Here is a 12,864-nt window from a genome sequence, read left to right on the forward strand (position 1 = left end):
GGGCGGGCGCTCTACCCCTGAGCTACCAGCCCCAGCAGGATGTACCTTTTAATCAAAAATAAAAATAACATGAGAGGCAACTATGAGAAGATGGCTGGAGGTGAGGCTGCAGCAGCAGGGATAGGGGTCAGATCTAAGGGAACTTCCTTTTGGAGTTGGGAGGGGAGCATCAGCTAGGAAGGGGGGTTGGGACCAAGAGTAGCCTCACTCCTGGAGTCCTTGCGGAGGACAAGCCTTCCTGGCTGCCAGAGGAGCAGAGCCTTGTAGTCCTTAACTTCTGAGCCTCAGTTTCTCCAACGGTAAAGCAGAGAGTAAAAAGGGCACCTGCCGCACGCACGGGACCGCGGAAAGATCTAAGCACATGTTAACTCTCACTGTCGCCAGGGGCGCTCGGCGAGCAGGGAGACGAGCTGTGTGACTCTGCACAAGACTCCCGACTTCTCTGGGCCTCGGTTTCCTCATCTGAACCCCAGGAGGAAGGAGCGGGGAGGAGCACGCCGGCTGCCATGCTCGCCCTGCGCCCGAGGGGGCGCCCTCCCCGCCCACAGCCCGGTGGCCCTTAAGGTCCAGGACTTCACCGCCCGCGCCGGGGACCTGGATCCTGGTGAGGGAAGTCCTGGCGCCCCGGGGTGGGGCGGCAGCTGCCTGGGCAAGTCCCCTGCCTGCTGGGGAGGAGCCGGGAAAGGCGGCTGCAGGAAGCGCTCGATCCAGCCGGCTCCTCCGGGTGGCGCCCCGCGGGCTCCCTGCCCCGCGGCCCCGCCCACCCCGCCCTCCCGCGCGGCCGGGGCGGGGACAGGTGCCGGGCCCGAGCCTCGCGGACCGCCCATCAGAGCCGGGCCGCTGGACCAGCCGGTGAGTGGGCCGCGCTGGGCGCCGCGGGAAGAGCCGCCGATCCTGGGCGCGGCCGCCGTCGGGAGCGCGGGGCGCCGGGCGGGGGGCGCTAGTGCGAGGACGCGCGACCGTGACCTTTGTCCCAGTTCCGGGCTGCCGGGTCGGAGGAGGAGAAGCATGGGCGGGAAGAAGGCTCCTGCCCCGGCCGCGGGGCGCGTGGTGCCGCAGACCTGCCCCGTGGCCACCCAGCCCCGGCTCCGCGCCATCGGCCACCGTGCGGCCGTCCCTCCAGGGGGGAGCTGGAGCCTCACCAGCCTGGCCCGGACGGGGGTTGGGATGGGGACGCAGGGGAGGGGAGTCTCCAGGGGGAGGCTTCCCTGCCAAGGTCAGCCTCGGGGGAGGCCGGAGCCCCATCCTGGCCTTGGGGGGAGTGAAAGGCGGAAGGGAACTCCCAGTCCTGCTGGGAGCCCGCATTGTCTCCTCCCTGCTGGCCGCCGAGTCTGGCGAGCCCTGGCCTCCCCAGACCCTTTCACAGGAGACCCGAGGCCCAGAGAGGGTGAGCAGGTGGCCTGAGGTCACACTGCTAGTGAAAATGGACCTAGGTGACTGCCACCACCTGGGGTCAGGATGGGCAGCGTGCAGAGCAATCACTGGCTATTCTTGGGGCCTTGGTTTCCCACGTTTTGCAAGGGACATTGAGTTGGAATGAATTTGGGGGAACTCTGGGGTCTGGGGCAAGCACAGGTGAAGACCTCCTAATGAGCGTGGATGTGAGCTGCACGCTCAGGCTCCCGGCTCGTCCAGCTCCTCCTCTGCCTCCGTCCCCTCCTGGCCTCTGCTCCTTTTCCCTTCTGTCTGTCCCTCTGTCTGTCTGTCCATTTCTGCCTCTGGCTTTTTGTGGTCAGTCTCGACTGCGCTCACCCCGTCTCTCCCTCTAGGTTTTCTGAGTTGGACCCTCGGGGCGCCCGTCCTGCCTCCTCCAAGCCCAGCGGGTCCTTCTTAGTGTCACTTGGGTTGGCCAAGGCCCTGTGCAGAGCCTGCCGCGCGCCCCAAGTTCTCCAGGAGCCTGGCACCCGGGACACCACTGACTCAGAGGCTTGTCACCTGGGACCAGCGAGCACTGGCCGGGCCAGCGTGGCCAGAGCATCCCCAGGGCCGAGGCAGGTCTGCGGTCCGGCCTACAGGGCATGGTGCCCACCAGCTGGCCCATTGCCCATGCGGAATGAGGACCCAGACGTGGCACCAGGGGCTTGGGTGACCCAGTCACGGGCAAGCCAGGGGCCGCCCGAGCACTGGGGAGGAGGACAGCCCCCCTCTCCTGGAGAGAAGGCTTCCTCCCCAGCCCGCAGCAGGTGGACGCCAACCTGCGTCCCTGGGCTCCTGCCTGACAAGGCCAGGAAGAGGTGCATCAGGACAGTGACCAGGGGACGGCCCTTGGGCTCCGATGGCCAAGATCAGGCGGGTGGGGAAGGAGATGGGGCGGCCCCCAGTGGGGGTGCTTAGCCCTGGGGAGAGCCCTGCCCCCAGCCCCCCCCCATTTTCTCCAGCCTGGGACTCTCAAGTTCAAGGACAGAGCAGAGGAGATGAGAGGTGGCTCCGACGTGCGGTGCTTGTGGGCACGCGCCAGGCCCTGGGTTCAGTCCCCCCAGAGGAAAAATGTAGATAGTGCCACAGGCCCGTTGGCCTGGGCTGCCCCTCAGGCTCCCATTGCCACCCAGGCTGGCCGTCTGGAGGGCCTGTGTCACCGTCCTCAGAGCTTGCCCACTGGATCCTGGGGACCTGGCGATGTCTCGGGGCTTTCTCGGGCTCTCCCGGGCCTGTCCCCCTTTCTCCCCTCCCCAGCCCAAGTGCTAAGGAGGCTGCAGAGGGTAGAAACCTGCACTCAGCCTGGCCCCGGTCTCTTCCCACCTGCACCCCCAGACCTCTCAACCCCGTGAGGAGGCTGCTCCGAAGGCCAAAAACCTCAGCTGTCAGCTGTGCATCCTCAGGGAAATTACCCTCCCTTCCTGAGCCTGAGTTTCCTCCTCCGGGGGCTGCAGACCATCCTGCTGCCCACCTCGGGACTGTCAAGAGCCGTGGTGGATGAGCACCCCAACGGCCTAATGCGGCCCACACCCCCGTGCGCAGCCAGCCCCCGCCAGCCTGGGCTATGTGATTCTCCTTTTCACCCGGATGATTTCAGCAGCTTTCTCTCAGGGTGACAGGCTTCTCCCCGCTGTGCCCCTGGCTCTTTGTGATCATCCTGACCACAGCCAGCGTGTTAAACATTAAGTGAGAGCCGGTCCTCCTCTGCCCTGGAATGGGGCTGTGGGCTCCAGAGAGAACACTGAAGCTCTCACCCCAAGTCCTGGGTGCCCCCCTGATCCCGCTTGGCGGCAGCCACAATGGCCACCCACCCAGCTGATCTTTAAATGCCCAAATCTATTTCTGGGTCGTGGCAGGTGAGGCCCCACCCCAGGGCCTTTGCACTTGCGGTCTCCACCCTGGACCCTCAGGGGCACCCTGCCAGCTGCTCTTCCCTGTGGCTCCTGCCCTGCTGACCGGCTCCTGGGTACTCCTGAGAGCATGGCTGCTGTCCAGCTCATAGTGCACCACCAATAAATTCTCTGTTAAGTAAATCAGCAAGAACTTCGGCCACTTGAAAATATTTATTTTTTTCCTTTTTCTGTGTGTGTGTGTGTGGGGGGGGGGATGGAACCAAGGCAGCTGCGCTCGGCTCCGCCACTGAGCCCCAGCCCCAGCCCCAGGTTCCTCTTTCAAAGTGCCAGCCATTGGGAGCCAGGCCTCAGATCTCTGCAGCAGCCGGACCCCTCTGCCTGGGTCAGTCCCTCGTTGTAAGTGGCGGCTGTCCCTCCCTGTGTCCTCCAGGCCAGGGACACATAGCACCTTGGAGGGGGAGAGGAGGTAGCTTGGGAGTGCGCCAGGGCAGGGTCAGGAGGCACGCGGGCAGCCACCTCTGCACCAGACTAGGGAGTCTCCGGGACTCCCTCAGAGGCCACCGCTGTGCGATGCCAGGTCTGAACCCAGACGTCGGGGGCGGGGCTGCAGGCCGGGGACCTGAGCGTCTAGGTGAGTCCCGCTCCTCCCGCAGCTGGGCAGGAGAGCGGCCCAGGGCTGCCGAGTGTGACGGCCCTGGCTGAGCTCCCACCTGGCGGCCACCGCCGTCTGCCGCCGCCCTGTAATTATTTACTGACCCCCGTCGTGTGTATCGTTCATTGCCTCCTCTGCCCTTCCGGCTTTGGTCCCTTCTGCTGTCACCGCTGGAGTAGCCTCGTCAGCCTCGCCACCCTCCTGTGGCTCCATCGCACCCCGGGGCAGGGCTGGGGTCTCTTGGAGAAGTGCCCTTCAGAACAGAGAGGGATCGGTGTCACCCAGGAATGGCTCTTGAGTGCCAACTTCTGCCGCCAGGTTCCGCACGGGGCGCCTTGTTCTTCCCCCAGCCCCCCCCCTCTATTTTTGCATTTCTCTGGAAGACTTTGTCCCCGAGGTCCAAGTTTACTGGGAACCCTGCAGGTCTTTTAAAGGTGTGTCTCAGCCACGACGTTGGTTAGGTCTTGATTCTTGATCACATTCAGATTGCCAGAGGACCTGAGTTCCCCCAAAGGGGTCGCTGTACTTATCAGCCTGCGGTTACCAAAATCAGCCGTGTGCCTCCTGGAACCTGTGTCTCTGTACACGTAGCCAGTGTTTTGCTGTAGGTAAAATAAGTGGCAGACGAGACAGAAGTTTAAGAGCTTCAACGACATTAAGGAAGCAAACAAAATAGTTTGGCAAAGGCCGAGCAGGGCTGTGATGTGTTCCCGACTCCAAAAATCCCAAGGGAGTCAGTCCGGTTTCCGTCTAGCCCCCTCTCCATCCTTCCTAGTACAAAATGGCTGCTAGAGTTCTGGTCCTCACCTCTGGGCTCCAGACAGCAAGATGGGGGAAGAGAAGAAGGGCGTGGGCCTGGGCAGGGATTGCAGTTCCTCTGGGGGTCAGTGGGGGAGCGTAGGTTCGAGAAGGCAAGAAGGATTACTGTTGCCACCTGGGCATAAAGACGTGTGTAGACAGGTCTTCCAGAATATTCCTGATAAGCCAGAAGCCCTGAAGTTTGAAGGCCCGCCCCTGACTTGTGGCTGACAGCGGAGGATCCTCTCAAACTCAGCGGATCCAAATCACGGGTCGGCTGACCACCCTGAGCTGGGTCATGGGCAGGGCCCTCCACCCTCAACCTGCCGGGTCACAAGACAACCGACTGGGGCGACCGACTCCGGGCGTCTGTCTGAGTCACCAGAGCAAGACCATCAACACAGACGCCGCGGGGCTCGGGGGACTGGGGAGGCTGGGCAGCCAGATGTGCTTTTCTGGGGCAGGATCTTGCAGGAAGCCGGGATGACAGAGGGTGGCCAGGCTGGGAAGGACAGCAGGGACAGGCGGGGTGGCCTGGGGCCTCTCTCTCTCCTGGGTCCACTTGGCAGACAGGTGCCAGGCCCAGCCTGTGCTTCTGCGCCCGCTTCCTGCCTGGGAGAACACAGCTTAGTGACCTGTGGGGGGCTCGAGGCCCCCAGGAGGGAGGCCACAGAGCAGGCTGGAAGCAGCTCTGGTAGCCTCTGGGCCTCTGGGACCCAGGAGAGGGGCTGCCAGAGCCTTGGGGGTTCCGGGGTGAGGCGTGGTCACTGGGACAAGGCTACTGGAAGGAGGGGTTCAGGCCGAGCTTGCTCCAGATCCCATGTCCCACCTCAGAGCCCCTCCAGGGAACGTTATCCTGTTTTACTTTTAACGACCATGGGCTAATTTTCATGTAAATTCAAAGAAAACAGCTCTTGTCACCAAACCCGGGATTTCTCAGCAGTAGTAGCTACTCTTAGCGCATGCCCAGAGTGTGCCAGGCACGAACTCACTGATGCGTCTGCATCTCATTGAAAACCACAAGAGGGCAGGTGAGGGCGATGAGGCCCAGAGAGGCAGAGTCAGCTACCTAAGGCCACCCAGCCAGGAAGTAACAGGAGCTGAGGTCAAGTCCAGGCAGCGGCTGCAGAACCTCATTCCTGAGCTCTCTAATATTTGGGCTCAGACTAAGGTTAGATTGAAGGGTGTTCCTAAGAGTTCCAGTGGGGTGATGCTGGGTGGGCAGGTGGTACACAGATAGCAGCACACGGGTGCTGGGGGCTGGCAAAGGTGATCTCCAAAACCCTGTCCAGCTACAGAGACCTGTAATTTAGGAGGGAAAAAAAAAAAGCCAGATTCAAATTTTATTCCAGGTAACCATGTTTTTTGTGTTAGGTAATATGTTTGCCTAGCTCACAAGTTAAAGCCCCATAAAGATAGCTAGGCGGGGTGGCGCACGCCCGTCATCCCAGTGGCTCGGGAGGCTGAGGCAGGAGGAGCACAAGTTCAAAGCCAGCCTCAGCAACTTAGTGAGGCCCTCAGCAACCTAGCAAGACCCTGTCTCTAAATAAAATGCAAAATATATATATAAAAAAGAGCTGGGGATGTGGCTCAGGGTCAAGTGTCCCTGTGTTCAATGCCCAGTACAAAAAAAAACAAGAACAACACTAAAAGATCTGGACTGAGGGACCCCGGGTGTCAGGTCGCTTTAGGCAAATACAGCGTGGACCACGTCCTTCCTCCTCCCCTGTCTGGGGTTTTGCCCCCTGGATTCGCCCCCTTTGAGACCTCTGCCTGTCGCCGGGGAGACCTCCCCCGTCCTCAGCCTGCCCAGGTGGGCTGTCCCTGCAGGTCACTGAGCCTCCCCTGGCCTCTGCCGCTGTCTCCCACCTTTCGCTGTTGCAAGGGGGCAGCGAACGCTGACCTTGTCCATCAGTCATTTCACTCAGCGCAGGTGACCTTTGGCTGTAGGACAATCTCACGGTGAGAAATGGCACCTTGCATTCATTTTCCAGATTGCAAGAGAGTGGTCATCTTTCCTGCGTCCCACACTTCCTGGTACCTTTCCTCTAAGCTGATAGATCCTATCCTTGGACCCCTCCTTTCTTGGGTCTTTTGTTCTTGATGGTAATAGCGCTTTTTAGGAATTAGAAACATGAGCCTATGTACCTTGTACTATGTTGCGCACGTCCTTGTTTTGGTAGGAGGAGGTGCTGGGGTTTTGTTGTTTGAGACAGTGTCTTGCTAAGTTTCGGAGGCTGGCCTGGATCCTGAGATCCTCCTGCCTCAGCCTCCTGAACCACTGGAATTACAGGTGTGCACCACCACACCCGGCCACCCTTGGACTTTTTGCAGGTTTTTTGTTGTTGTTGTTGTTGTTTGCATGTGTGTGCGTGAACATTTACTCCTGTGAATGTCTCAAACTTTTCTTTTGTGGTCCCTGGATTTACAAATTGTGCTTAAGAAAACCTTATTCAGAGGCTACTTATAAATGCATTTGTGTTTTCCGCTGATACAAAGCAAACTTATTCACTGGGAGAAAAGTAAGGGGCGGGGTGGGGGGACCCTGAACCCCAAAGCACCGTCTCTTGCTTGGTGATGAACTTGACTCTGAGCTCTCTCACCTGGTGTCCTCCTCTGTTAGCCCATCCCAGACGGACCTGGACACACGGTGGCCTCTGGCCCGGGACAGACCCGCCATGGCCGCCCTCACCCACCTGCTGGTCTGCGTCTTCGGCATGGGCTCCTGGGTGGCCATCAATGGGCTCTGGGTGGAGCTGCCCCTGCTGGTGACGGAGCTGCCCGAGGGCTGGTACCTGCCCTCCTACCTCACGGTGGTCATCCAGCTGGCCAATGTCGGCCCCCTGCTGGTCACCCTGCTGCACCACTTCCGGCCCGGCTGCCTTCTTGAGGTGCCCGTGGTCTTCGCTGTGCTGGTTGTGGGCACCATCGCCTGCGTCCTCTTCGCCTTCCTCTGGAACATGACCTCCTGGGTGCTGGGCGGCCAGCACAGCGTCGCCTTCATCGTCCTCACCTTCCTCCTGGCCCTGGTGGACTGCACCTCCTCCGTCACCTTCCTGCCCTTCATGAGCCGGCTGCCCACCCACTACCTCACCACCTTCTTTGTGGGCGAAGGGTTCAGTGGCCTCCTGCCTGCGCTGGTGGCTCTTGCCCAGGGCTCCGGCATCACCTCCTGCGTCAACGTCACGGAGACATCGGTCACGACCTCCAGCCCTGTGACTTCCAGGAAGACCTACGTCACTCAGGTACCCAGCGGGGCCCGGAGCCATTGCAGCCCTGAGCTTGGCCCTGAGGACACGGGAAGGAAGGTGGCTCCCTGGGGGGCTCCTTGGCCGGACCACAGGTTAAAGTGACCTGAGTCTGGTGGGCAGCAGAAAGGTCATTCGAATGACGTACACACGCACGGGAGTGTCACAAAAATATGAGACTTAAAGGAGGGCCAAAGATGGGGAGCTTACGTAGCAGCCAGAGCTACGGAGAGGAAGGGGTGGGGTGGGATGAGGTGAGAGGCGAGTTGAGGAGGATGCCCAGAGGAGGAGTGTGGGAGGGACCCTGTCCCTGTCCCTCGTGCAGACATCTCAGGTGATGAGAGCTGTCATCTGTCTCTTCCTGGAACGGATGCCTTTACTAATGAAAATGTCCTTTTGAGATGTAAATGTCCTCTACGCATCAAATCATTTTGGAACTGCTCCCCTGTCTCCAGTTTCTCAAAATAACCAGCTCAAAACAACCCATGCCACAGAGGTCTATTTTGGGGTCTTGTATTAGTGAGCTTTCGGTCACTGTGACAAATTACCCAAGAAGAACACTTTTTTAAAAGAGGAAAGGTTGAGTCTGGCTCACGGTTCCAGAGGATTCAGTCCTCGGTCGGCTGGATCTGAGCCCAAGGGGAGGGGAGGCAGCAGGTCTTGGGGGAAGAAGGCAATGGAGGGACGCTCCCAGCTCAGGGCAGCCAGAAAGCAGAGGGAGGGAGGGAGGGGGAGAGAGAGAGAGAGGGAGAGAGAGAGAGAGAGAGGGAGAGAGGGAGGGAGAGAGGGAGGGAGGGGGAGGGAGGGAGGGAGGGAGGGAGGGAGGGAGGGCGGGCTGGGGACAAAATGTGGCCCCCAAGGACACACTTCCTTTAACTAGGTGGCACCCTCTAGCCTCCACCGCCTCCCAAGTCCCTTCAGATCAGGAAGCGTCAGTGGACGGTTGGAGCCCGGAGGACCTAGCCATTTCCTCTGGACGCTGGGCCCTGGGGACTGAGCCCTCGGGCCACATTCCAAATCCAGCCCTAACAGGTGGCACAGTCTGGTCTGTCACAGTCAGGGTTTGGGGTGGTGTGTCCTGAGCCCCAGCAGGACCACGGCCCTGGGGCCAGGCTCCCTGTGGATGGGGCTGATGTGAAGTCCCGAGGGTCAGGTTTGGTCTTGGAATCCGCCATAGCATTTATCAGTTATTGAAATAATCATCCAGGATGATTTATATCATGATGATGATCCACTCTCTGCTCGGGGTCTTGGTGTCATTCGCGCTGACCCCCCAGGGACGTGGCTGACCGCTCTGTTCCTCCCCAGGGAGTCCGCAGCATCCGCAGCGCTGTCGCCTGGGTCCCCGCCGGGAGGGCTGGCTCCCTGGGCCAGCTGGAGAGCCGCTACCTCCCTGCGCGCTTCTCGCCGCTGGTCTTCTTCCTCCTGCTGGCCTCCATGATGGCCGGCTGCCTCCTGGCCTTCCTCCTGCTGCAGCAGCAGGCCCGGGGCCGGCATGGCTCCATCGAGGACCTCCTGCACTCCCAGGTCACCCTGCACTCCATCCAGCCGCGGGAGGGGAAGGACGAAGGGCCCCCAGGCCCCGTGATCATCCGCAGGAGACAGGGGCGTCGGGAGGAGAAGCCGGCCGCCCACCGCCCGGCCCAGCTGGCCTTCATCTACACCCTGGTGGCCTTCGTCAACGCGCTCACCAACGGTGTCCTGCCCTCCGTGCAGACCTACTCCTGCCTGCCCTACGGGCCCGTGGCCTACCACCTGTCGGCCACCCTCAGCTCGGTGGCCAGCCCCCTCGCCTGCTTCCTCTCCATGTTCCTGGCCAGCAGGTACTGCCCGGGGCCCGGGGGGGCCGGGGAGCGTCCATCCAGAGCCCCGATCCCGGGCCCCCCACTGGCTGTGGGTCAGGTCAAGGCTGCTGCGCCCCGGGCCTCCCTCTCCTTTGTGGGGCCTGAAGCCCGGGGCTCCCACCCCCGAGGGACAGCCTCGGCCCTTCTCATTTTATTCTGGACCTTGTCCTAGTCAGCTTTTCTCCTTCGGTGACCAAGACCTGGCAAGGACAATCAGGAGGAAAAGGTCCCTGGGGGCTCAGGGTTTCAGAGGGCTCCGTCCTGGGCCAGCTCCACTGCGGGGGCCCGGGGTGAGGCTGAGCATCACGGCAGAGGGGTGTGGTGGAGGGAAGCAGCTCAGGACATGGCACCAGGGGCAGAGAGAGAGGGAGGGGGAGAGGGAGGCGGGGGGGGGGGGGGGAGAGAGAGAGAGAGAGAGAGAGAGAGAGTGAGCGCCCGCTCCTTGCCACAGACAGTATACACACCCCAAAGGCACACTCCCAAAGACCCCCCTCCCCTGGCCACACCCTACCTACCTACAGGTACCCCCAGTTAACCCACTAAAGTGACTTAAGGCACTGATTCGGTTAAGGCTCTCATAACCCAATCAGTTCACCCTTGGAATTTCTTGCATCGTCCCACCTGTGAGCTTTTGGGGGCACCTCATATCTAACCAAAACAGACATGGGCTCACTAAGTAGCCCAGTCTGGCCTCAGCCTCCCGACTAGCTGGGATTACAGGCCTGCACCACCACACTCAGCGGGTTTCAATTTTTTTTTTTAAATATCTTTATTTTATTCTTCTGTGGTGCTGAGGATCGAACCCAGGGCCCCGCACATGCCAGGTGAGCGCGCTACCACTGGAGCCACCTCCCCAGCCCCGGCAGGTCTCAGTCGTTAATAACTCAAGTGGTTTTGACTCAGGGGCTTCAGATCCCCACAGGAGAACATCCGCCTCAGGACCTTGACCTCTTAGGTCCCCCCGTAATCTCCTGACCACCCCTCTGTCCTGTCTGCCTCCACTGGCCGCTCAGACCTGTTCACCTCCACCAGCCCAGAGGGAGAACGGGGACAGGAGAATTGGGAAATGGCAGGACACTGGTTTTTTCTCTGTTGGGGCATAAAACCAGGGAGCAAGGAGAGGAGGGGTCGAGGGAGCAGGGCCGATGGCCCCGAGGTTAGGTTTTGTAGCATCTGAGAATCTTGGATGTCAGATAGAGTCGCTAGTGTCCGCAGCAGACCCCTCCGCTTTCCCAAGGGTGTGGATGGTGGGACCCAGGGACAAGGACCGCGAGGGAACGACGGTCCTTGGTTGTCGGGTCGAGGGTCTGGAGGAGGGCTGCCTGACGGCCTGCAGCCCAACCTCGGGCGTCAGCAACAGTGCGCCCGGCCAGGGAGGGCGGGAGGTCGCCCAGCACCCCTGCAGGGCCCTGCCAAGATCAAAGCCACCTTTCATCAGCCTGGCTTCCTGGCTGAGACTGAGACTGTCACCGGAGGAAATGGCAGCAGATAAATAAAATTCCAGGCAAAGCCCAGGGCTGAGCCAGGCCCTGCCCACGCTGCTCCCGTAGGTCACCGTGGCCCTGAAGTCTCCCATTTTGCAGGTGAAGACACTGAGGCTCAGGGGCCAGTTACATGGTGAGACTGGGTTTGCCCAGGGTCCACCTGACACTGGAGTCCGTGGTGCTTCCCTAGCTGGGAGGCTGGGCCCTGCCGTGAATGCTCAGGGTGTCCCGGCTCTCAGGAGCCTCTCCGTCCCATTGAGCTGGGGAGCCTGCAACTTCCCCCTGGTCCTAACCTTGAACTCTGGAGGTGCCGGTCATTCCACATGGTCCCCAGGAGCCGAGGGGCAAGGTCAGGCTGCTCGGCTCCCCCGCTCACCTCCCCACTCTGCCCTAGGTCTCTGCCCTTCCTGGGGGTCCTCACAGTGCTGGGGACCGGCTTCGGGGCCTACAACATGGCCATGGCTGCCATGAGCCCCTGCCCGCTCCTGCAGGGCCACTGGGGCGGGGAAGTCCTCATCGTAAGTATCTGGACGTGGTGCCACAGCCCTCCTGCCCTCACCTCTTAGCCAGCCCGGGGAACCCCAACGACACCCCTAGTGACCAAAGTCTTTGCCCTTGTCCTCTCCAGAAGCCCCTGGTGGGAGGGTCCCCTTCTCATTGGAAAGTGGGGCATGGGGGAGGGGTGGTGGTCCAGCCTGTGCCCCCAGGGCTACCCTGCGACCTCGTGGGCACCACCAGTGGCCTTGGCGCTGATGCTCCTGACCTGATGGTGGAGTGGGGAGCCGCTGGGTTCTCCTCTGCCCTCAAGGGGTCCCCTGACTGGGCATCCCTGAGCCCTGTGGGGTCACCCCCACAAGGGTGTCCTTGAACTCCCAAGCCATTCCACGGTTTCCCTTAGCTCTGTGCGGTCACCCTGTGAGCACTCCGGACCCCGGGGCTCACTGTCGCTGCCTTCCCCGCAGGTGCTCTCCTGGGTGCTGTACACGGCCCTTCTCAGCTACGTCAAGGTCATGCTGGGTGTGATCCTGCGCGACCGGAGCCGCAGCGCCCTCTTGTGGTGCGGGGCGGCGGTGCAGCTGGGCTCGCTGCTCGGGGCGCTGCTCATGTTCCCGCTGGTCAACGTGCTGAGGCTCTTCTCCTCGGCGGACTTCTGCAGCCTGGACTGCTCTGCCTAGGCCGTCGCGGGTGGCGGGCCCATGGCAGGGTGCCAGCCGCGCCTGAGACTTGCAAACTGGGCTTCAGACAGCCAAAGGGAGCGCCCAAGGGCACAGAGCCAGGGGTGGGGTGCTGGGAGGCAGAGGCTGAGCCTTTGAACCGTGAACATGAGGGATTGGCACAGGCCTTCGGTGAGACCTGGAGTCGCAGGCCCAGCCCTGCCTCCAGCTCTAATGCGGTCCCTGGGACCCACTAGTTCCCAACTTCTTCTCTTTGCATACTGAAAGCTCTGATTTGTACCATCCAGCTGGAGACAGGCCTAAGAATGTCAGAAGGGAAACGGCTGGGAGGTGAGCTGCCCTTGCAAGCTGTGTGATCTTGGGGAAGTCACTTGACTTCTCTGTGCCTTGGTTT

General features: G+C 61.2%; 1 protein-coding gene and 1 long non-coding RNA gene across 2 annotated transcripts; one reads left to right on the forward strand and one right to left on the reverse strand.

Moving 5' to 3' along the window:
- The first annotated feature begins 589 nt into the window (after positions 1-589).
- Positions 590-12,605, forward strand: Slc52a3 (solute carrier family 52 member 3). The gene is made up of 5 exons (XM_078051564.1): positions 590-852; positions 7,343-7,964; positions 9,276-9,790; positions 11,690-11,813; positions 12,258-12,605. Exons 2-5 carry the CDS (start codon positions 7,398-7,400, stop codon positions 12,468-12,470), a joined length of 1,419 nt encoding a protein of 472 aa, XP_077907690.1. The 5' UTR covers positions 590-852; positions 7,343-7,397; the 3' UTR covers positions 12,471-12,605.
- Positions 3,465-4,267, reverse strand: LOC144378085 (uncharacterized). Its single transcript, XR_013439612.1, has 2 exons — positions 4,026-4,267; positions 3,465-3,717 (listed from the first exon to the last, which is right to left on the reverse strand). It is a non-coding gene; the product is annotated as an uncharacterized LOC144378085 (long non-coding RNA).
- Positions 12,606-12,864: the final 259 nt, after the last annotated feature.

This window comes from Ictidomys tridecemlineatus, chromosome 5 (assembly GCF_052094955.1).
Source record: "Ictidomys tridecemlineatus isolate mIctTri1 chromosome 5, mIctTri1.hap1, whole genome shotgun sequence".
In the NCBI taxonomy this organism is placed as follows: Eukaryota; Metazoa; Chordata; class Mammalia; order Rodentia; family Sciuridae; genus Ictidomys; species Ictidomys tridecemlineatus.